Source organism: Streptopelia decaocto (assembly GCF_964273445.1).
Source record: "Streptopelia decaocto genome assembly, chromosome: 1".
Classification (NCBI taxonomy): Eukaryota; Metazoa; Chordata; class Aves; order Columbiformes; family Columbidae; genus Streptopelia; species Streptopelia decaocto.
This window is the reverse complement of record NC_138663.1, coordinates 36,722,345-36,740,011: the sequence shown is the minus strand read 5'-3', so window position 1 is coordinate 36,740,011 and position 17,667 is coordinate 36,722,345. Positions and strand designations below refer to the sequence as shown.

General features: G+C 36.7%; 1 protein-coding gene across 2 annotated transcripts in view; it reads right to left on the bottom strand.

Moving 5' to 3' along the window:
* Positions 1-17,667, bottom strand: part of LEMD3 (LEM domain containing 3) — a 48,963-nt gene that overhangs the window by 22,796 nt on the left and 8,500 nt on the right. For both annotated transcript variants that reach the window (XR_014185782.1, XM_082069741.1), the window contains exons 2-3: positions 3,750-3,787; positions 1,331-1,397 (exon numbers count right to left, since the gene is read on the bottom strand). Coding sequence is in view for 1 of the 2 variants with exons in the window: in XM_082069741.1 (XP_081925867.1) it covers positions 1,331-1,397; positions 3,750-3,787 (105 nt within the window). In the remaining variant the exon portion in view is untranslated. The remainder of the gene's footprint in view (positions 1-1,330; positions 1,398-3,749; positions 3,788-17,667) is intronic.

Below are 17,667 nucleotides of genomic sequence, written 5' to 3'. Positions count from 1 at the left end.
CCACATGGAAAAAACAACAACAACAACAATCTTTTGCTTCCAATGATCTATAGTACAGAATTATCTATTAAGTATGAAATAGTTTTGAAACAGATAAAAATGTAGCAAGATGTAACTGACCTGTGAAAGATCTACACTGCAAGGCATTCACAATGAGAAAGCAACTAAAGCCAACTATTACTTTGCATGCACTCAGGTTAAACATAATTCTTTCACTATTTTTTGGGTTAAAGATTAATGTAAACAAGAAGAAATCTGTGGGTTTTGTCCAAACAGCTATTTCATTCACAGTGGATAGTGTAAATTCTCTGGAAACAAAAAGCTTCTGCAGGAAGATGACTCTTGAAATTTGAAGGTATTACAAAGCTGATCAAATTTCTCACATTTCCTATAGAGACCTGACATTAAATTGTCAGCCTCCTATCTTACACAGAGTGGTTTCCACATTTTTTTTAATGTTTGAGAAGTGTGGAAAAGCCTTCTTGATGAAACTTGCTGTTGCAAAACAAACAGTTGGCACAAAGAACAGTAAAGCTTAAACAAAAACTGAGGCACTGCCTCCTAAACGCATTATAGACTCAATTAGCAGGGATGATAAATAAATGGCTTAATAGCCATGAAATAGGTTCTGCTCTAACTCACACTCATGAGATGACACATTTATAAACACAGTCTTAACTTTACCATTTCCTGATTATGATGTGTAAATATCTATGCAGTTTAAAGCTGTGTTAATTATGACTTCAGGCAAAAGAACTGTATTTTTTTACTTTGAATATTCAATAACTCATACTAATACTAAACATAATCTCTGACATGTTACTATACACAGCACTTTTCATTACTATATAATTAGTATGGATAGGTTGAACTATTTTGTCCAACAAGGCAATCTTGTTCAACCGCTATTGTTCTTTGTAAGTATTTTCTAATTGTTGTAAAATATTGTTTTTCAGACATATTTCCACTACAGTGAAATAACTACCTTTAAAAGAAATATATATATATTTTTCTCCATATATGGCATATTTAAAAAATTTAATGAAATCATACTAATAAAGAATTAAGACATTACATAAAAAAACATACAGGATCAAAATATTCAACAGCCTATCCTGTTTAACAAAAAATATTGCAACAAAAGGTACTACACTGGTGAAAAAGGCAGTGTAAGTGAACTAGAAATGGGATTTCTGGTTTCCCAAAACAGAACTCTAAACGGCTGTCAGGGCCTTGGCATATATCAGTTGCTGCAAATCGCTATCTGAGCATAGACTTCTTTGTAGCTGTTGCCATAACACTCTTAGTCACAATATTTTTCAAGTGTTACCTGCTACTTGTGCCAATTTATCATGAAGTGCATATAGGCTGTTCATCATGAGACTTATTTCATCTTCCTAAAATTAGAAAAACACATTAATGTTAAAACAAACATTAGTAGAGATTTATTTTCTTCCATTTAACAAAAAGATCTTTATATACTATGAAAACAAAAATAAAAGGTTTTCACACATACAGGTGGAAAGCTGTAGTGTTTCACACACCAACAAGGATGCAAGCAATAGATTTTGAAACAAAGTATTCACAATATTGATTTTTCAGATCTTGATTGAAAATAAACTAGATTGCAGCCTGGACTCTGATGGATCTGCCAGTTAAAACTAACAGCTCAAAAGGTCATTTTAATGTTGCTAAGAGAACAGTACAATGGCCCAAAAGAAGTTTGGTGGGTGGGTTTTTTACATATTCACTATGTAAAAAATAAAATGCTTTTATTCTTAATAAATGTGCAGTGACACTCCATACAAGCCACACTAAAGAACCATCTGGTCATATTCCCACATAAAATTGACAGAAAAATAAGATTTTTTGCTGTCTATCTTCAAACTACAGTAAACTAATTAAAAAACAAAATAAAACAGAAAGCTGTGGACAACAATCTTGCTGATAGTTCCTGCATATGCCACTAGTATAAAAAGCCCTAATTCCCTAAACAAGCATGAATATGAAATGCCATGTAACTGTTACTTATAGGGGAGTTAAACTATCAAGATATTGAACAAATTCAGAAACATTTTATATTATAATGAATTATTTAAAATATGAAGAGGAGGAACCTGAAATTATATACACCTAGTACAAAAGGCCATTCTAAAACATGTTTAGGTGTTTTTTTGAAGTTGGCTCTGACTCCTGGGGCAGAGTCAAACGGCTGAGGTAAGACTAAAGCATATTCAGAAAATATGCAAGGAAAGTAATTTTCCAGTTTGTGCATCTGCTGATTACACTCACACTGAAAAAAACTAAATATACTTTAATTCCCTGATATACCAGCACTATCTGACAGAATTTTAAAATTTGAATGCTACATTTTTCTTTCTGTAAGAAAACTGCTACCAAAAAGTAGAATACTTCTTTCATTGATCAAACATTTGACAAATTTATTCCCAGAGACAGTCTCAACAATTACCAGCATCACCTCTCCCTATTCTGGTCCTATAAAACCCTAACCGAGATTGAATTGCTATAGTTGGTACTCTCTAGGAAAGTAACCAATTTTATGAACTCATTTCCTAGCTGGAAAATACTGGGCATGGCAGAAGAGGAAAATCGGTCCTCTACTGCACACAAACAGCAGTACTCCAAGTTCCATTTATTTGCCTGTAAGTACACCCATGACTTCATTAATAGCTACACTGAGACAGACACGTGAAACATGTTTGCGACCAAGCTCTATTTTCTTAAATTAACGGTCAGACCACGTAAAGGAAGGAACTGAACAGTATAACCTTCGTAGCCAATAAGCAATCAATCATGGAGCAGGATTACTATGGAACAATACACAAGAAACATAGAAGAAAGTAACATTAAAATGGTTCTCAAGCTGTCAAGTGCACAAGACACATTCTCTCTGCACTAAAGTCATTCTGAAAGAATCCTCATAATTTACCTCACAAAATTTTATTTGTTCAAAAGATTCAGAAACATTTTCTTCCCAAGTAACTAGCCAATTCTACCTACTTAACATACACAATCATTCACTTTTGGAGGGCTCAATCCTAGACCAAAAAAAAAAAAAAAATCTCACATAATTATCTTGCAATACTTGCTTATATATGCCTAGCAAAAGCAGAACACTATGTTTACAGTCCAAGCAAAAAGACTGAAGGCCAGAAGAGAACCACCAAAACACATGTTGCAGAACTAAGAATAATAGATACCTTCAAAGGTAATATCTCAAAAATGGTTATCCCAATATTCCAGTTGAAAGAGTGAATACAGAGGCAAGTTACAGAACAGAGTAAAAATTAAAAAGACAAACTTTTACATTCATTTCCTCAAGAAGGTTAACAGTTGCTTTTCTATGGCACTAAGACCCTGGAGTTTCAAGTGAATCATCTCTTATCAGCTGCCCTTTCAAGGTTAAGAAGCCAAATGGTAAAAATTAAAGAGAGAAACTGACAAATCTAGCCTCCAAACTTACACTACCACTGTTTTTCCCATAGCTCTAAAACACAAATTAGGTAACTTTTTTCATGCAACCAGCACGCCACAACCAAATCATGTAATCCTAGTTATATTGCCTGAGATGGAAAAGAAATTAAAACATTAAAGTCGCAAGAAGAGCATTCGTCTCATGCACAACATTCTGAAACTGCATCCTTCTGAACACATTTATATTGTTTTTATATAATCATTTGACAGACTAAATAAAAAAAATCCTCTCTATTTTAAGTGGTTTTACTTACTTTTATTTTTGGTAGTTCTTCACTGAAGGGATTCTTGACTGTCAAAAAAAATAGAAAAAAAATTAATTCCCATAGAGTCTGAAAATATTACAAAGGTATACCAACATTGTAGCTTTATGACAAGACTGTAATCTTTAGATAAAAACAAATGAGTCTGTAATATGACAAATAGCAATTAGATAACTATCAACCTTTGACTTAATTCCACATTTGATACTACATTATACTAGCATTTACATTAAATCAGAATCCTGTATACTTGCAAATTTCACAAAACCATGTTTGCCATTTGCCACTCCTGCTTTAATGACTTGGTTGCGTTGAAATAAAGGTTTTACTATCTAGTTTTAAAAAAAAAGAAAAAAAGTAGAACTGCTTTCTTACTTAGCAATAATCCATACCACAAAGTTGTATAACTCATCAGCATTTTCTGTTTTGACAAGAGAGATGACACACTGAAAGTCCAGGTGAAAAGTACAGCATGATTAAATTATTTAGAAAAGAAGGACTGGTAAAAGACTTTCCGCATCTCCTGAAAGCATAAGTTTATCTGTTATATTCCTCTTTGTTACGAAAACATGTTCTTCAATAAAAAGAAGCTGAAATCAGACAATTTGTGCTATGCTTCCACTTTCAGACTGACCAGCCGGTAAGTAAAAAGTTACCAAGGCATGATGCAATTGCCATTACAGTATATTGCCTTGCCTTTCTAAGCTACAAACACAGTTTGAGTTTATACAGAAATCAGCAGTTCTACCTGCTATTCAAACAGAAAATGTAGGTGCTACTGACCATAGTTCACGAAGCACAAACACAAAAATAATTTTTAAAAAGTATCCCAGGAAACCTGACACAAAATTGAAGGTCTAGGTTGTTAAAGTTATCACACTGATGCTGAAAGCACCCCAAGAGCAGGTACCCACTTGAAGAGGTACACTGTTCCATATACAGTTCTACCAAAAGTAGAGTTCTTCCAAACAAAAAAGAGCACTTTCCACTACTTCTAGGTCTGGTGTCTGTGCATAGAGAATGTGGAATAAATCTCAGTCTGCAAAGAATTTTGTGCATTTTGAAATCCTGCAGTTCAACTTTCTATACCAAGGTACAGTAAAAGACAAGTACCATCTTAAACAGTGACCAAAATATGTATATTCATTTACATGATATAATTACACCCAGCGCACCACCCCAGATATTACAGCCATTTACACAGCATTTCTGCTTGCATCTGAAGGTAACTCAGCAACAGCCTCTGATAGTGCTGACCAATTTGACTTTCTTTTAAGGCACTCCCATGGGTAAAGATATTCACACAACATGCCTCCCCAACAGTCAACTGTTTTACACTTACCTTGACTCATGAACCATAACCATGATTATTAAGCTGAACAGCTAATTTAGTCATAAATGGGAAAAAAAAAAAAGAGAAATAAAGGTGGACACAAGAGATCACATTCATGGCCCAGATTTCTCATTTAGGACAAATGAAGGATACAAAAGAAACTAAGGACCAGCTTATAAACCAAGGGTTCCCTAACCTTTGCCAAGTGTAATAGCATTTGGATAAGTAACTGGAAAAATATATAGATATATATAGATATATATACATAAAACAAGAAAAGAATTATTTGTAAAACAATATAATTTTTATTAGCCGCACAAACTTCCACAGCACTGCTGGCAGCAGCCAGATATGGCAATGAAAATGCTCTGAGTGAAGAAAGCTTGACTCTGAAACCATGTCCATGTGCCAGCTTCTTCTGACACTGCAAATTAATAAAAATTTTTAAAAAATCCTACCACACACACAAAAACCAAAACCACCGAAACACAGGGAGTGGTTTTCACAGACACCTGAATACTTCATTCAGGTATCAGAGTAATTAAAACTGATAGAAGCAGATGATGTTCAAGCACCCTTGTAAACCAAACCCTATGCCACTTTATTATTTCATTCTACAGGTGCACATTCTCGGACACTGCCTACTAGATTATCAACTTTAAAAAGCTTTTCTGTATTTCATTTATTAACTTAGCAGAACATTCCCAGTACACTAAACTTTTAATCTGAATAGCCTAAAATAGGATTAGAGAAACACTGCCAAGGCTCTAGATGACTGCCGACCTTCAGTTTGATCATTAGTTATCCAGGCAGGATAATTATGTAATTAGGGGGATCTTCCCAAGGTCAGTCTTATTGAGCATACATGAAATCTTGATTATGTGGTTTTAGATGGGAGGGGGCAGGGAAAGGGGGGGCATGAGACACAAGTGTATAGATTTCAGTATACTTAACAAACATACATTTTAGTGCTAATGAAAGCCATGAATACGTACAAATGCAATACTTCATGCCCACGAAGATGCAAACTGAAAACTGTCCGCTGCAATTCTACATACACTAGGACAGTACAGCAATTGAGTGAAAGCAACAGGGTTATTACACTCAGACTTGCCGCGCATCACAATCCCAGTGTAAAGTCAATCTCACAGGTGAGCCACTTCGTATTTGGATAAATTAAAACACTGAATTTACAAAGCAATACAGATGTTTGCCTCTCCTTATCACAGAATCATAGAATGTCCCAAGTTGGAAGAGACCCACAAAGATCATCATGTCCAACTCCTGTCCCTGCATATGACAACCCCACAGTTCACACCATGTGTCTGAGGGCATTGTCCAGTCTCTTTTTGAACACTCTCAGGCTTGGGGCTCTGACACCTCCCCGGGGAGCCTGTTCCAGTGCTCCACCACCCTCTGGGTGAAGAACCTTTTCCTCATGTCCAACCTAAACCTCCCCCGGCACATCTTCCTGCCACTCCCTCGGGTTCTGTCATCAGTCACTAGTGTCATCAGTGTTCAGCGCCTTCTTGCTGTTCCTCCTCCCCTTGTGAGGAAGCTGTAGACCATGATGCGGTCTCTTCTCAGTCTCCTCTTTTCCAAGCTGAATAAACCAAGTGACTTTAGCTGCTCCTCATACGGCTTCCTCTCCAAACCCTCCACCAACTTTGCAGCCCTCTTCTGGCACTCTCTAGCAGCTTTATATCTTTTTTATACCATGGCTCAAATTTGTAGTAGTTACAGCAACAAACAACAGAAAAGAGGGAGTCTCTCTCCAAAATTATCTATCATAAAAACTTAATCCTTGTAATTCATTAACTACCATTATAGGATTTCCATGAAATCCCTCTGAAGTCAGTGATTTTATGGCAAGTTAACCAATAAGTGAGATACTTTTTATGTAGGATGTTAATATAGTTCAGGATGCCTAACATCTTAAGAGGCAACTAAGCTAAATGCAACTACAGCAATTTATCACCTGCGTATGCAATTAACAACTCTTAATCAATCTGCATCTACTTACTACATAACCTCCATTAACTCGAGTTAATAAGGCCACTCCTTAACTACTTCAGTAATTCCTGTTTTGAATCCACCCTTCTTTCTTTTGTCCAGGATCTAAGCTCTTACCAAATCCTCCTACTTGCTCCAGCCACAGATGTAAAGTTCTCTTCTATGCCAACATGTCTAAAGTATTTCAATATACTACATCAACATTATTAGTTCAAAAGTTTCCTGACACTTCTTAAAATGTATCAGTATAGTTTTGAGACTAACAAGTTCTTCTACCAAACTAAGCATTAATTTAATAATTACTAATAGAAGAGTTTCCTATGTGACAATATCATACTTTCAAGTCTCCTCCTCAAAAATGGTTCAAGACAGCAACAATCACCAGCCTTGAAAGCTGTCTACCCATCAAGCTCACATTTTTATGAGCTTCAAAGAAAAATTCTCATCTACTTACACTACAAAGCTAAAAATTACTGGATAATTTTCTAAAACGGGAATCTCCTGACTGTTGTCCTAGGGGTCCGTCTCTCCAAGTTAGCCAACCACTTCCACTGCCCTCAAAAAATGAGGGATACAACAAACTACCAGAACATGGCAATCTCGTTACCCAGCAGAACTCCCCAGACAGCAGCATGGTGGCTTTACCTGGCCACATGGCAATACTAGTTGCAGGATAAAAGAGCAAGAGCATTTTCACAGAAGAAAAGCCTTAAAAATTTGACAAAGGGAAACATACCAGCTCTCCCAAAACACTGTAATAGCTAAACACTCTGCTTGAAAGTTTGGTACCTTGTGAGAAGAGCTTTATTCCTGGCAAGGTCTAGGAGTACTCTTTGGCCAGACATGGAAGGAAACAAAAAGTAACCACACTAAGGGACATCATCTTCACACATGAAATTTGACTTCAGAACAGGAAGACATATGTTATTCTTAAGATTTATTTTTTTAAGAAGTGACCTTATTTAAATGCTAGTTAATCAAGGACAATAAGATCACCAAAAAACCTGCAAAAGAAATCAAAGCAACATACAAATAGTGTTCTGATTAATTGAAACAACTACTAATGACCCTTAGAAATAACTAATTTACACATATTACTGTTAGGACAAGCTGTAAACGATGACTTACAGACTACTAGAATTCCTCACAATGGCAGAACTGGTCAGTCTCAAATAACAAAAAGTTACCAACACAAAGCTAAGGGTCACCGCACAGCTCCAAAGCATTCCAGCCAAAGCTGTCAACACAAATGCGCATACCACGTCATCACAGATACGCTCAATTTTAGGAAAACAAGTGCAGTCAGTGTCAATATACAAGGTTAATTTACACTAAAATACAGAAGCTTTCATCTTTAAAGCAACAATAAAACCACTCACCACTTCAGCCTCCATTTTCCTCCCTAATACATTGGTAAAAATTGCAGACAGACACAATATTTACAAGGGTCACATTTTCTTCAGTAAGACAAACAGGGAGCACAGGAGCTCCTCTTTTCCAAAACATGCTTTAACAGACATGAAGTTGCAGCCTAATTGCAGATGTTCATGAACGCACAAGTCAGCTTTTATAGAGCCTTAATGGGACAAGTTACAAAGACTGACCTATCTTCAAGGCTGTCATATCTGGTAAGAAGACATGAACAAATAAAAATACCTTTGCTTAGGGCATAAGCTAACTCCATCACTAACATGGTACAAAAATCAAGGATTCTGGTACCTTCTGGTCACTGAATTAGGATGCCAAAAAGTAGCTAATCCTTCCACTACAGCTATCTCCTAGATGCCATCATGCCTTGTCCTGAACAGTGTTATCATTCCTGCAATTTCAGTATTCAGTGCACTTCAACAGATAACATCAAAATTGTAGTACGAAGCAGCAGTCACACTGAGACAAGCCAGGGATTCAACTAGCCCAGAATCCTACCTCCAGCAGTAGTAAGTTCTACTCTTTTCAGAGACACCTGTCCCTAACTGGAGGGAAGAAATCAAGAGAACAGTGGCAAAAATGAGTGTCAGAGCAGAAAAATGTGAAGTATATGCAGCTACTTCAACAGAATATTCTCCCAGAAGCTTCCCGTGACATAAGTGGCTGGCTACTTTGGCTACTTCTCCTCCTAAATGATCATCTCCAACGTATTTTTCCCCTACCAATTTGTCTAGCCTCACATTAACCCCAAGCAAGCTTTTAGCTTCAGCAACTTATGGTCACAAAGACTTCCACAACTTAAACGCGCATGTGTGAAAAACCAGTTTCTCTGCTTACTCTGAGCTTGCCACTTGTTAACTTGAGAAACTCCTCCTTGTATTAGAGGAGACAGTGAGTAATCAGACCCTACTCACTCTCTCCATAATACTCCAGCCTTTACTTCATTCCTCAGTCTTTTCCTCGGTCCTCACTCCTCCGCACTTAAGAGTCCTATTCCTCCTTGCTATGAAAGCAATACTGTGCTTTTGATCATTTTATACTCTTCGAACCTTTTTGCAGCTCTGCTATGTCCTTTCTGAGGCTAGGGATCAGAGTTGGACACATAAAGGAACACGAGGAATTATAAGTGCCATACTGACATTCTCAAATATATCCTCTGAAATACAATTTGTTCTCAATTCCCTTCCTAAAAAATAGAAAATCCTACCGTGTTTCCTTCTTGACTATTACTGCATATTAAACTAACATTTTTTACAGAATTATTGTAATGCCATAATTTGTTTCTGAACGTACAGAACATCTGATTTTACAACCAAAAAAGTAACTTTCAATAGAACCTTAAGGAGCCATAGCTGCAGAAACAAGAATGATCTCAATTACCCTGTAAGCTTTTAATTTCTCAATGTGATGATACCAAAAGTGCCAAATACCATCCACACAAGGATTCAGAGACTGCATGCTGCACCACACGCTTCCAAGCTAGTGACTTCTGCAGCAGAAAGAATGTCCCTCCCTGCAAACAGCAAAGTACTTTTCTCCTCCCCGCCCACCACGTCACAAGCAGACTAATCCCAAAACAGCAGCAGTATTTTTTCCAAAATTTGTCCTGTAAAGGTGTGTTCAGTAAGTGGACAACCTAATGCTTTCCATTAATTTTTTTTTCTTAAAAAAACCCGACACACCACACCAAACACACACAAAAAAACAACTCCCACAGAACACACCATTAGCTGGATAATCTATTGCTAACAGAGGAAGCAACAATACTGGAAGGACTTCTATCCACAATGGGCCTTAGCTCAGCCTTTTTCTACATGACCTTGGAAACAAGTTCTCAATAATTTTACAATCCAAGTACTTTCAACATCAACTAACATATGTAACTTTTATCAATAAGTTTGAGATCAAGTACTAATTCCACTCAGTGACATCCTGCATACATGTCAAGGACAATTTTAAAACATTGTCTCTTAAAGCTCCCCAAACAAGTTACTACAGGAAATAAGTTCTTCCAGAACTCCACCTTTCAAACAGCTTCAATAAAATAATCCTGCCTTTATTTTCCTCACTGTAATTACTCAATGCTCAAAACCAATGAACAGTTTTGCATGGCCTCCACCTCCAGATTGCACTAACTCAGGAAGAAACCACTTTCAATCAGTAGGCTAAATCTCTGTGCTTTGATATTAAGACCACAAGTCATACATCAAGCTGTGTAAGCCCTTCACTACAGATCTTTGTGTGCTTTGGAAAAAGTTTTTCTATTTCTAAATCAGTACACCATTACAGTTTGAATAGTCCTGGGCCATGCCAATTTTGAACAGCAGCACAATCTGCCACAAGAATTCCAAAACCAGCTGAATCTTTCCAGTCAGTTTTTTTTTTTTTTTTTAATTGCCACAGTTTAGGGAGCTTTTATTGATAGTTTTTCCCCAATATCACTTGAATTCATTCTGTTTGCGAATAGGTGATATACAAGTAAATGATATAACCAAACTATTTCATAATCACTTAATAAAAAACAACAACAACAAAAACACAAACAAAAAAAAACACAAAACCCTCCTCTAAAAGAACTAAAACTATCATATTTGTGATAGACATTTCAGTTCAGTTACATTTTCTATCAGCCCTGAAAATAGCAGTCTTCATTATTTTAGGTAAAAGGGTGGGAAATACCAGAATTTCTCTTTAGAGGTCTTCACTGCTTCTTAAAAAAAAAACTCTCCATATTTTAGCTGTATCACCTCTTCTAGAAACACTCAAATCTACTCCTGCCTATTTAAATACTGTTTAGAAGAGACCTGAATGTTTAAAGATGCTCTTGACAGTCATGTCAATTTGGTCCATATTTAAGAATAGAGACTAGTGTTTTGAGAGAACTTCTCACCATATTATTCAGTTTCACTATAGAAAAAATAGTAGTTTCATTCTAGTACTGGTATTAATGATTGAAAACCTACAAATCACAATTTTGTGCTTAAAAGATTAAAGTAAAATATTTTAACCTGTGTAGTGCCTGTAGCTATCCCAGCACTGCCAAACTGAAACAATAGTTGGCTGTAAGCCAGTTCTTAAGAATGTCACCTTTTCTAAGCAAAAAAAAACTTAAAAAAAAAAAATTCAGAACTGAAACAGTTGCTGAGACATCAGAGCTGACTTTAGAGGAACTTTTCACTACTTTATTGCCACATTCACTCCATGAATACTGCTGTCAGCTAGAATCTACCCTACTGAAGCACTAATTTCAAATAGAGTTGATACCTCAGACTAACACTTGCAAATATTAACAAAGAGCCTTGTTTGCTTTCTTTCAGGTCTCCTGTTTCCCAAATATCACCAGCAAACATAACAAGACTCAGGAAAAACAAAAACAAAACCTACAACAAACTCACCCACAGAAAACCCAGAGACCTACAGTACAGACAGTTTGTTTCAAAAGGAAGAATGTGCAACCTGCCTGTGTGTATGAAGCAAGCATGGAAGGGCACTTTTTCTATAGGAAGACACTGTGAAAATAACTGTGTGCAACAGATGAAGTAACTCGTAAATTAGTCCAAAGAAGAACCAATGCAGTGACATCAAGAAACAGAACAAACTTCAGAACACCACTATCAGCAAGAAAATATTACTGCATTTTAAGTCCCCAGTTCCATACATAGATCAGAAATTTGGACAGAAGAAACTCGGGTGGTATTTCATAGGCCTAACTCAGTGAGGCAGGAGGGGGAGGTGGGAAGGGTTGGGAAGATCAGAAATTTTACGTGCAAGTCACCAAACACTCCAGACAACCCACAAGAAACTGGTTTCCACCCTAAATTCTCTCCTCTATGCATACATTAATCTCAATGAAGAGCACATACTCAGTACTAGAGCAAACTTAAGAAAGAGCACATTTGTGGAATGCTAAAGTGATTTTTACAATAAAGTATCCTCCTCTTCAGTTTTATTTCTACTAGTATATGTTTTATAGCAATGGAATTTGCATGCATACTCTTTTACATTATATTACAAAGCATATTATGTTTCCATGAAGAAATAGTCTGCTGTATTAGGAAAAAATAGCTCAAGAGAAGTGCATTTGCTATGCATTGTAAAAATTAGGTTATACTAGATTCTTTGCACAGTCTCCATTATAGGTTAGTGTTAGTATAGGAAGAAAAAACAAACACATTAGAACAACTTTTATCAACAGTTGCAAACAATTATCAGGAGGAACATTAGACTTCAGACATCTACCAGCATTTCACAATGGGTAGAGAATAACCCCACTTGTAAGAGAATTGGAATAGGCTTCTGAAATAGCCCTTCTTCCTTCTATGCTCCTTCCCAAATATTTTTAACTCCTTAGTCTTTATAAGGTAAAAAAAAATACCACCCTATGATTTTGATAACTGAACACAAATGAGAAGAAAATCAAGACATTCAGAAGCAGGGGAAACTCTACGTCTAAAACACAGCAGCGCAAGCAGCTCCATATTACAGTGGGAAGTGATCTGCTTTTCTCAAACCCCAAAGTTCAAGATGGAAAGCAAACCTCAAGGCAAGTGTTACTATTTAAGAATCAATGGGAATCTGCAATTAAATACCAAATCTGTCACTCTGCCAAGGGGCCCAGTCTGGACAGACACATGCCTGTGATCTCATACAAGCAGGAAGGATTCCTGTCTTGAAGAGTTTCCAATGTAAAAATACCCAGTTATAACCTCTTCTTTCACAAAGACTTCAAATACAAAGTATTAGTAATATACTATAATAGTATGAACACTTTACAGCATACAAAGATAACACTCAAATGGAGAACACTGCCAGGAAAACTCTTAAGAAACTTCTCATTTACAAGAGCAAAGACATTAAAAAAAACAAAGATCACACAGAGATTTTTCATATTTAAAACTGAGGTTCTACTGTGCCTGTCCTTTTAACCATTCACCACACATTGGCTTATCACTGATTGCTGCAGTAAGAGCAGCAGAACTGCTGAACAATGATCCATACAAAGCTTAAACGCAGTAGTAAAACTCTGCAAATAGGTGCACTGGTGTATGCTAGGGAGAAAGAAGAGCTTACTCTACACAGGACATGCAGAGGTAGCAGCTAGCAGGTCTGTCATGACAAACATGAGCCTTCACAGTCAAAGCAGCAGCCAGCTCATCAGAAGTATCTACATTAGCTAGAAGAGAAGGAAAACTGCCCACGACATACAGCAGAAGTCTGCACAGCTCAAAACCAGGATGAGCTCAGCAGTAATTCAACACATAGCACCATGTGACTGGAAATTAATAAAAACAGGCAATATTCAATAGCTCCCATTTTTACTCAGCTGAACCACGACTCTAAAGGATAGGCTAACCTTCCAGGCTGCCTACCATACAGGCTGCACTTGTTTGATAGCACATACTGACTGGTTCAAATTAAAAAACAAATATTATTTGAAGGGAACAACTGGACTACCACACAGTCACACATCACCATTGTCCTTATATATATGCCCTGCCATTAGCTCCTACACTCAGCTGAAGAGTCTGCTTGAATTAAGGCTTCAAATATTGTTATTATAATTGTTTATTAATTAAATGGGTTACGCCTATTAGTTAAAGGGTCATGTCATCAGCTCATGGATTAAGTTGATCAATCTTCTAAAAGTACTGTATGCACTTTTGAGCCAGGTGGATCTAGAGAGGAGAAAGAACCTATCTTAGCAAGAAACTCATCTGTCATACAGAAACAGGGAAAAAAAAAAGAATGGAAAGGAAGACATGACTCTTACTGAGATCTCAAACCCTGGGGACAATAAAATCTTAACACACCATTGCCTCTTTGTAGATATATGAGAACGCTGTAGTAACCAAATCACTACACAACAGTACAAAGGTAGGTGCTTAAACTATAAAACAAAGTTTACAAAACAAGGTCTTAACTCTCCCTTCCTCAAACCATTTATCTCCTGCTTAATGAAGCACAGCTGGCCATGTATCTACTAGTCTCATATCAACATTTGTGTAAGAAGCTCAATATGTTCCCATCTCCTGAATGACAAAGAATATCACATGCTAATTCATTCCGTCACAGACAGGACAGGCAGACCCTATTTAGCCTTCGGTCCTCAAATCACCAGGACAGCTCCTTCCCAAGGCTGCTGCTTGCTTTCATGTGATTTCCCTCCACAGTTTGCTCTCCCTCCAAAGGAATGACTTATAAAACAACACATCCCATCCAGCAGAATAAAGTAAGTCTGGATTTAACATCCCATTGTTATTTTTCTTTCCCTACTTTGTATGCACTTGTACTCAACCTGCAGGTTTCTGTTCTTAGCTCATAAGCAGCACCTTTGGTTGAACGTCAAGAAAAACATAGTATTTAAAGCTATAAATAAAAAGAAGCATTAGCCACTGCATTGTCCAATTCCAAAGTACACAAACACATTAGTGGCAATGTAAAGAAGGTAAAAAAAAGTCTACAGCATTTCTGCAGGGAGTACCACCTTTGATGGAAGTCAAACTTAACAGCTGCTGGTCATAATACACTACCTGGGATCACCAAGTCAGACTGTGCATATATACCTGCCCATTCTGAATGAATGAGCTCTCAGGAGTACTTAGAAGGCTGGTATATCTGGTTTTCAGTGAGAAATTAAAAACTACTAGCTCAAAGGACACAGTACAGACAGCACAATAGTATGGCTCTTTCAGATGTTCTCAACACTCAATTTTATTGAGTTTCTATCAAAATGAATATGTGTTTGCTATATTATATACAAAATGCGAAGTACACAAACATAAATATACCCTTTAGATACGGCTCAGATTCCCCATTTCCTACAGTGATTTAGGAACACCTTTATTCAAAGCTACTTTCAGATACACAGTACTTCACATGCTTACAGATAAAAAACAAACCCCAAAAATAAGTAGTGAGACCAGTTCCTTGTCCAGAAGGAAATCTGCATCTCTAACCTAATTTTCTTAGCTAGTGAAAGTCTCCTCAAGACAGCATAAAGTTCCTTTGACAAAAAAAAAAAAAAAAAAAAAACAACAACAACAACACAAACCACAACAACAACACCCAAACAAAAGAAGAGCCTTTTTGAATTTTTCCTTGAAATACCAGAAGCTTCCTTAGGTCATATACCAGGGGGAAATCAATGCAGAAACATACTAGGATAAACCTGACCTCATATTCTCCTCTTCATTTCCAGATCCCACCAAGGAATTTCAGAAATCATTTTATTATTTACAAAGTAACAGTAAACTATTCCCAATGAATTTGCGAGAACGAGAAACAGCACAAGCAAGACTGCCAGACTGGCCCTTCCCCAATAGTTCAGTTTAACTGTGGATCGCCATTGCCTGAAAGAAGCCTCTCATGTGTCTGTCACTCAACAAAATTAACAAATAACCTCTTCAGTTCTCTGAAAAAAGAACAAACAGCCCACTAAACTTTTAGATACACACCAATGTCAGATATGAACAGAAAATTTCATAATGAACATTTTACCATTTCCATTTCCTAGAAAATAATCTGGGGAATTAAAAAAAAAAAAAACAACAAACAACAAACACAACACAAAACCACCAACCAACCACACACCACTATAAAGAGTTGTTTCAGGCAACACTAACAAAACAAAAACAATCACACATCAACCTTTTGACATTTGAAACCCCTCATTCACAGTAAATGCTGCATTACTCAATATCTATTGACAGGTTTCAGATTAGTTCTATCTAGACTTCTGTTCCGCATGACCAACAACATCTACACATTCAAAGAAAAAATTGTTTTATGAAGTTGCACTGTGAGATATGGGAATAAGGAATACTGGACATGAGACGCTCATGTCGTGCAGCTTGATGATGCTGAGCAGAGAGTGGGATAAATATTACTGAATGAGTGTGCTGTGTAATGTTTTATTGCATAACTACATAGTGAGATGACGAGTATTGAAGGGATAGATGGTTACGGTGAGTGGCTTTGATACGCAGCATATTAAAAATATTTAAAAACTAACATAAGCAGTTCTGAAGTCAATGAACAGTCTGAGGCTTCTCCAATAAGCAACTCAGAGATTTAACTGACTTTCAAAGAAACACTTTTCTGTGGAGAAACGGAAAATTAAGATCTAGATGTGGCCTTAAAATCAAGTTCGGAACAACACTACATTTAACCAACTCATTCCAGCAGTCCTTTCATGATAAAGTTTTGTTCAGTTGACTGCCTGGCAAGAACAGACAATGTTGCATTTACCCAAGATGCCCTGAGTCCAAGTATAGAGTCTCTCGTACTTCTTCAATAAAGAAAAGCTTAAGGGGATTTGATCTGTATATGAACCCTGTATTAAGAATCAAGTTACTAAATGTTGTATGAAGGAAGCTTAGTATGTATATAAAACAACTATTTTCTAACAAGTCAACTTCCAATTTTTAATTAAGTAAATGGCCTTCTCTAACACAGAGAAAAACTGGCCTAGGAACTGGTCTACAATCCTTCATTTATGAACAGACTTCTTACGTAGCATATCACTAGAATTCAATGGATCTTGTAGACTACTTAGTAAGTTTTAATACCACTTAATTCAATGTTAGACCTCTTTTTTTAATTCCCTACATCTTCTCCCCACATTAAACAGCCTTCTATATAATCCAGTCTGGCACTCAGAGTTCATTTAAAGCACCTAAAGCAAAACTCTAAAACAGCACCTTTAATAAAGATTCCTGTGTTACAGTATGACCCTCAGCAAGCAGAAAATTATCCTTTCCCCTGCAAAAAGAACTCATCTCTGCAAAACACCAGACATAACAGCGCATCTCCAACAAACTGCACCCAACAGGCACAACATCTTCGCCTGCTTCACATTTAGTACACATCCACATTAACTTGCTCCTTACCCTCTCACTCTCCACAATAGACTGTGACAGACAGGAAAACAGAAAAACAGCACTAAATAGCATTGTGGGAAGTACAGCACAGTAGCAGGGAAAAGGCAACAACAATAAGGATACTGGAGAAAATGAGCCATCAAAACCAAAGTACAGCACTTTGGGGCCATACAATTTTTTTCCTAATTACAAACAGTACCTCTTGGTGAAGACAAATTTCTTATACATGCCATGATATGCTCAAGTAATCTAAGTA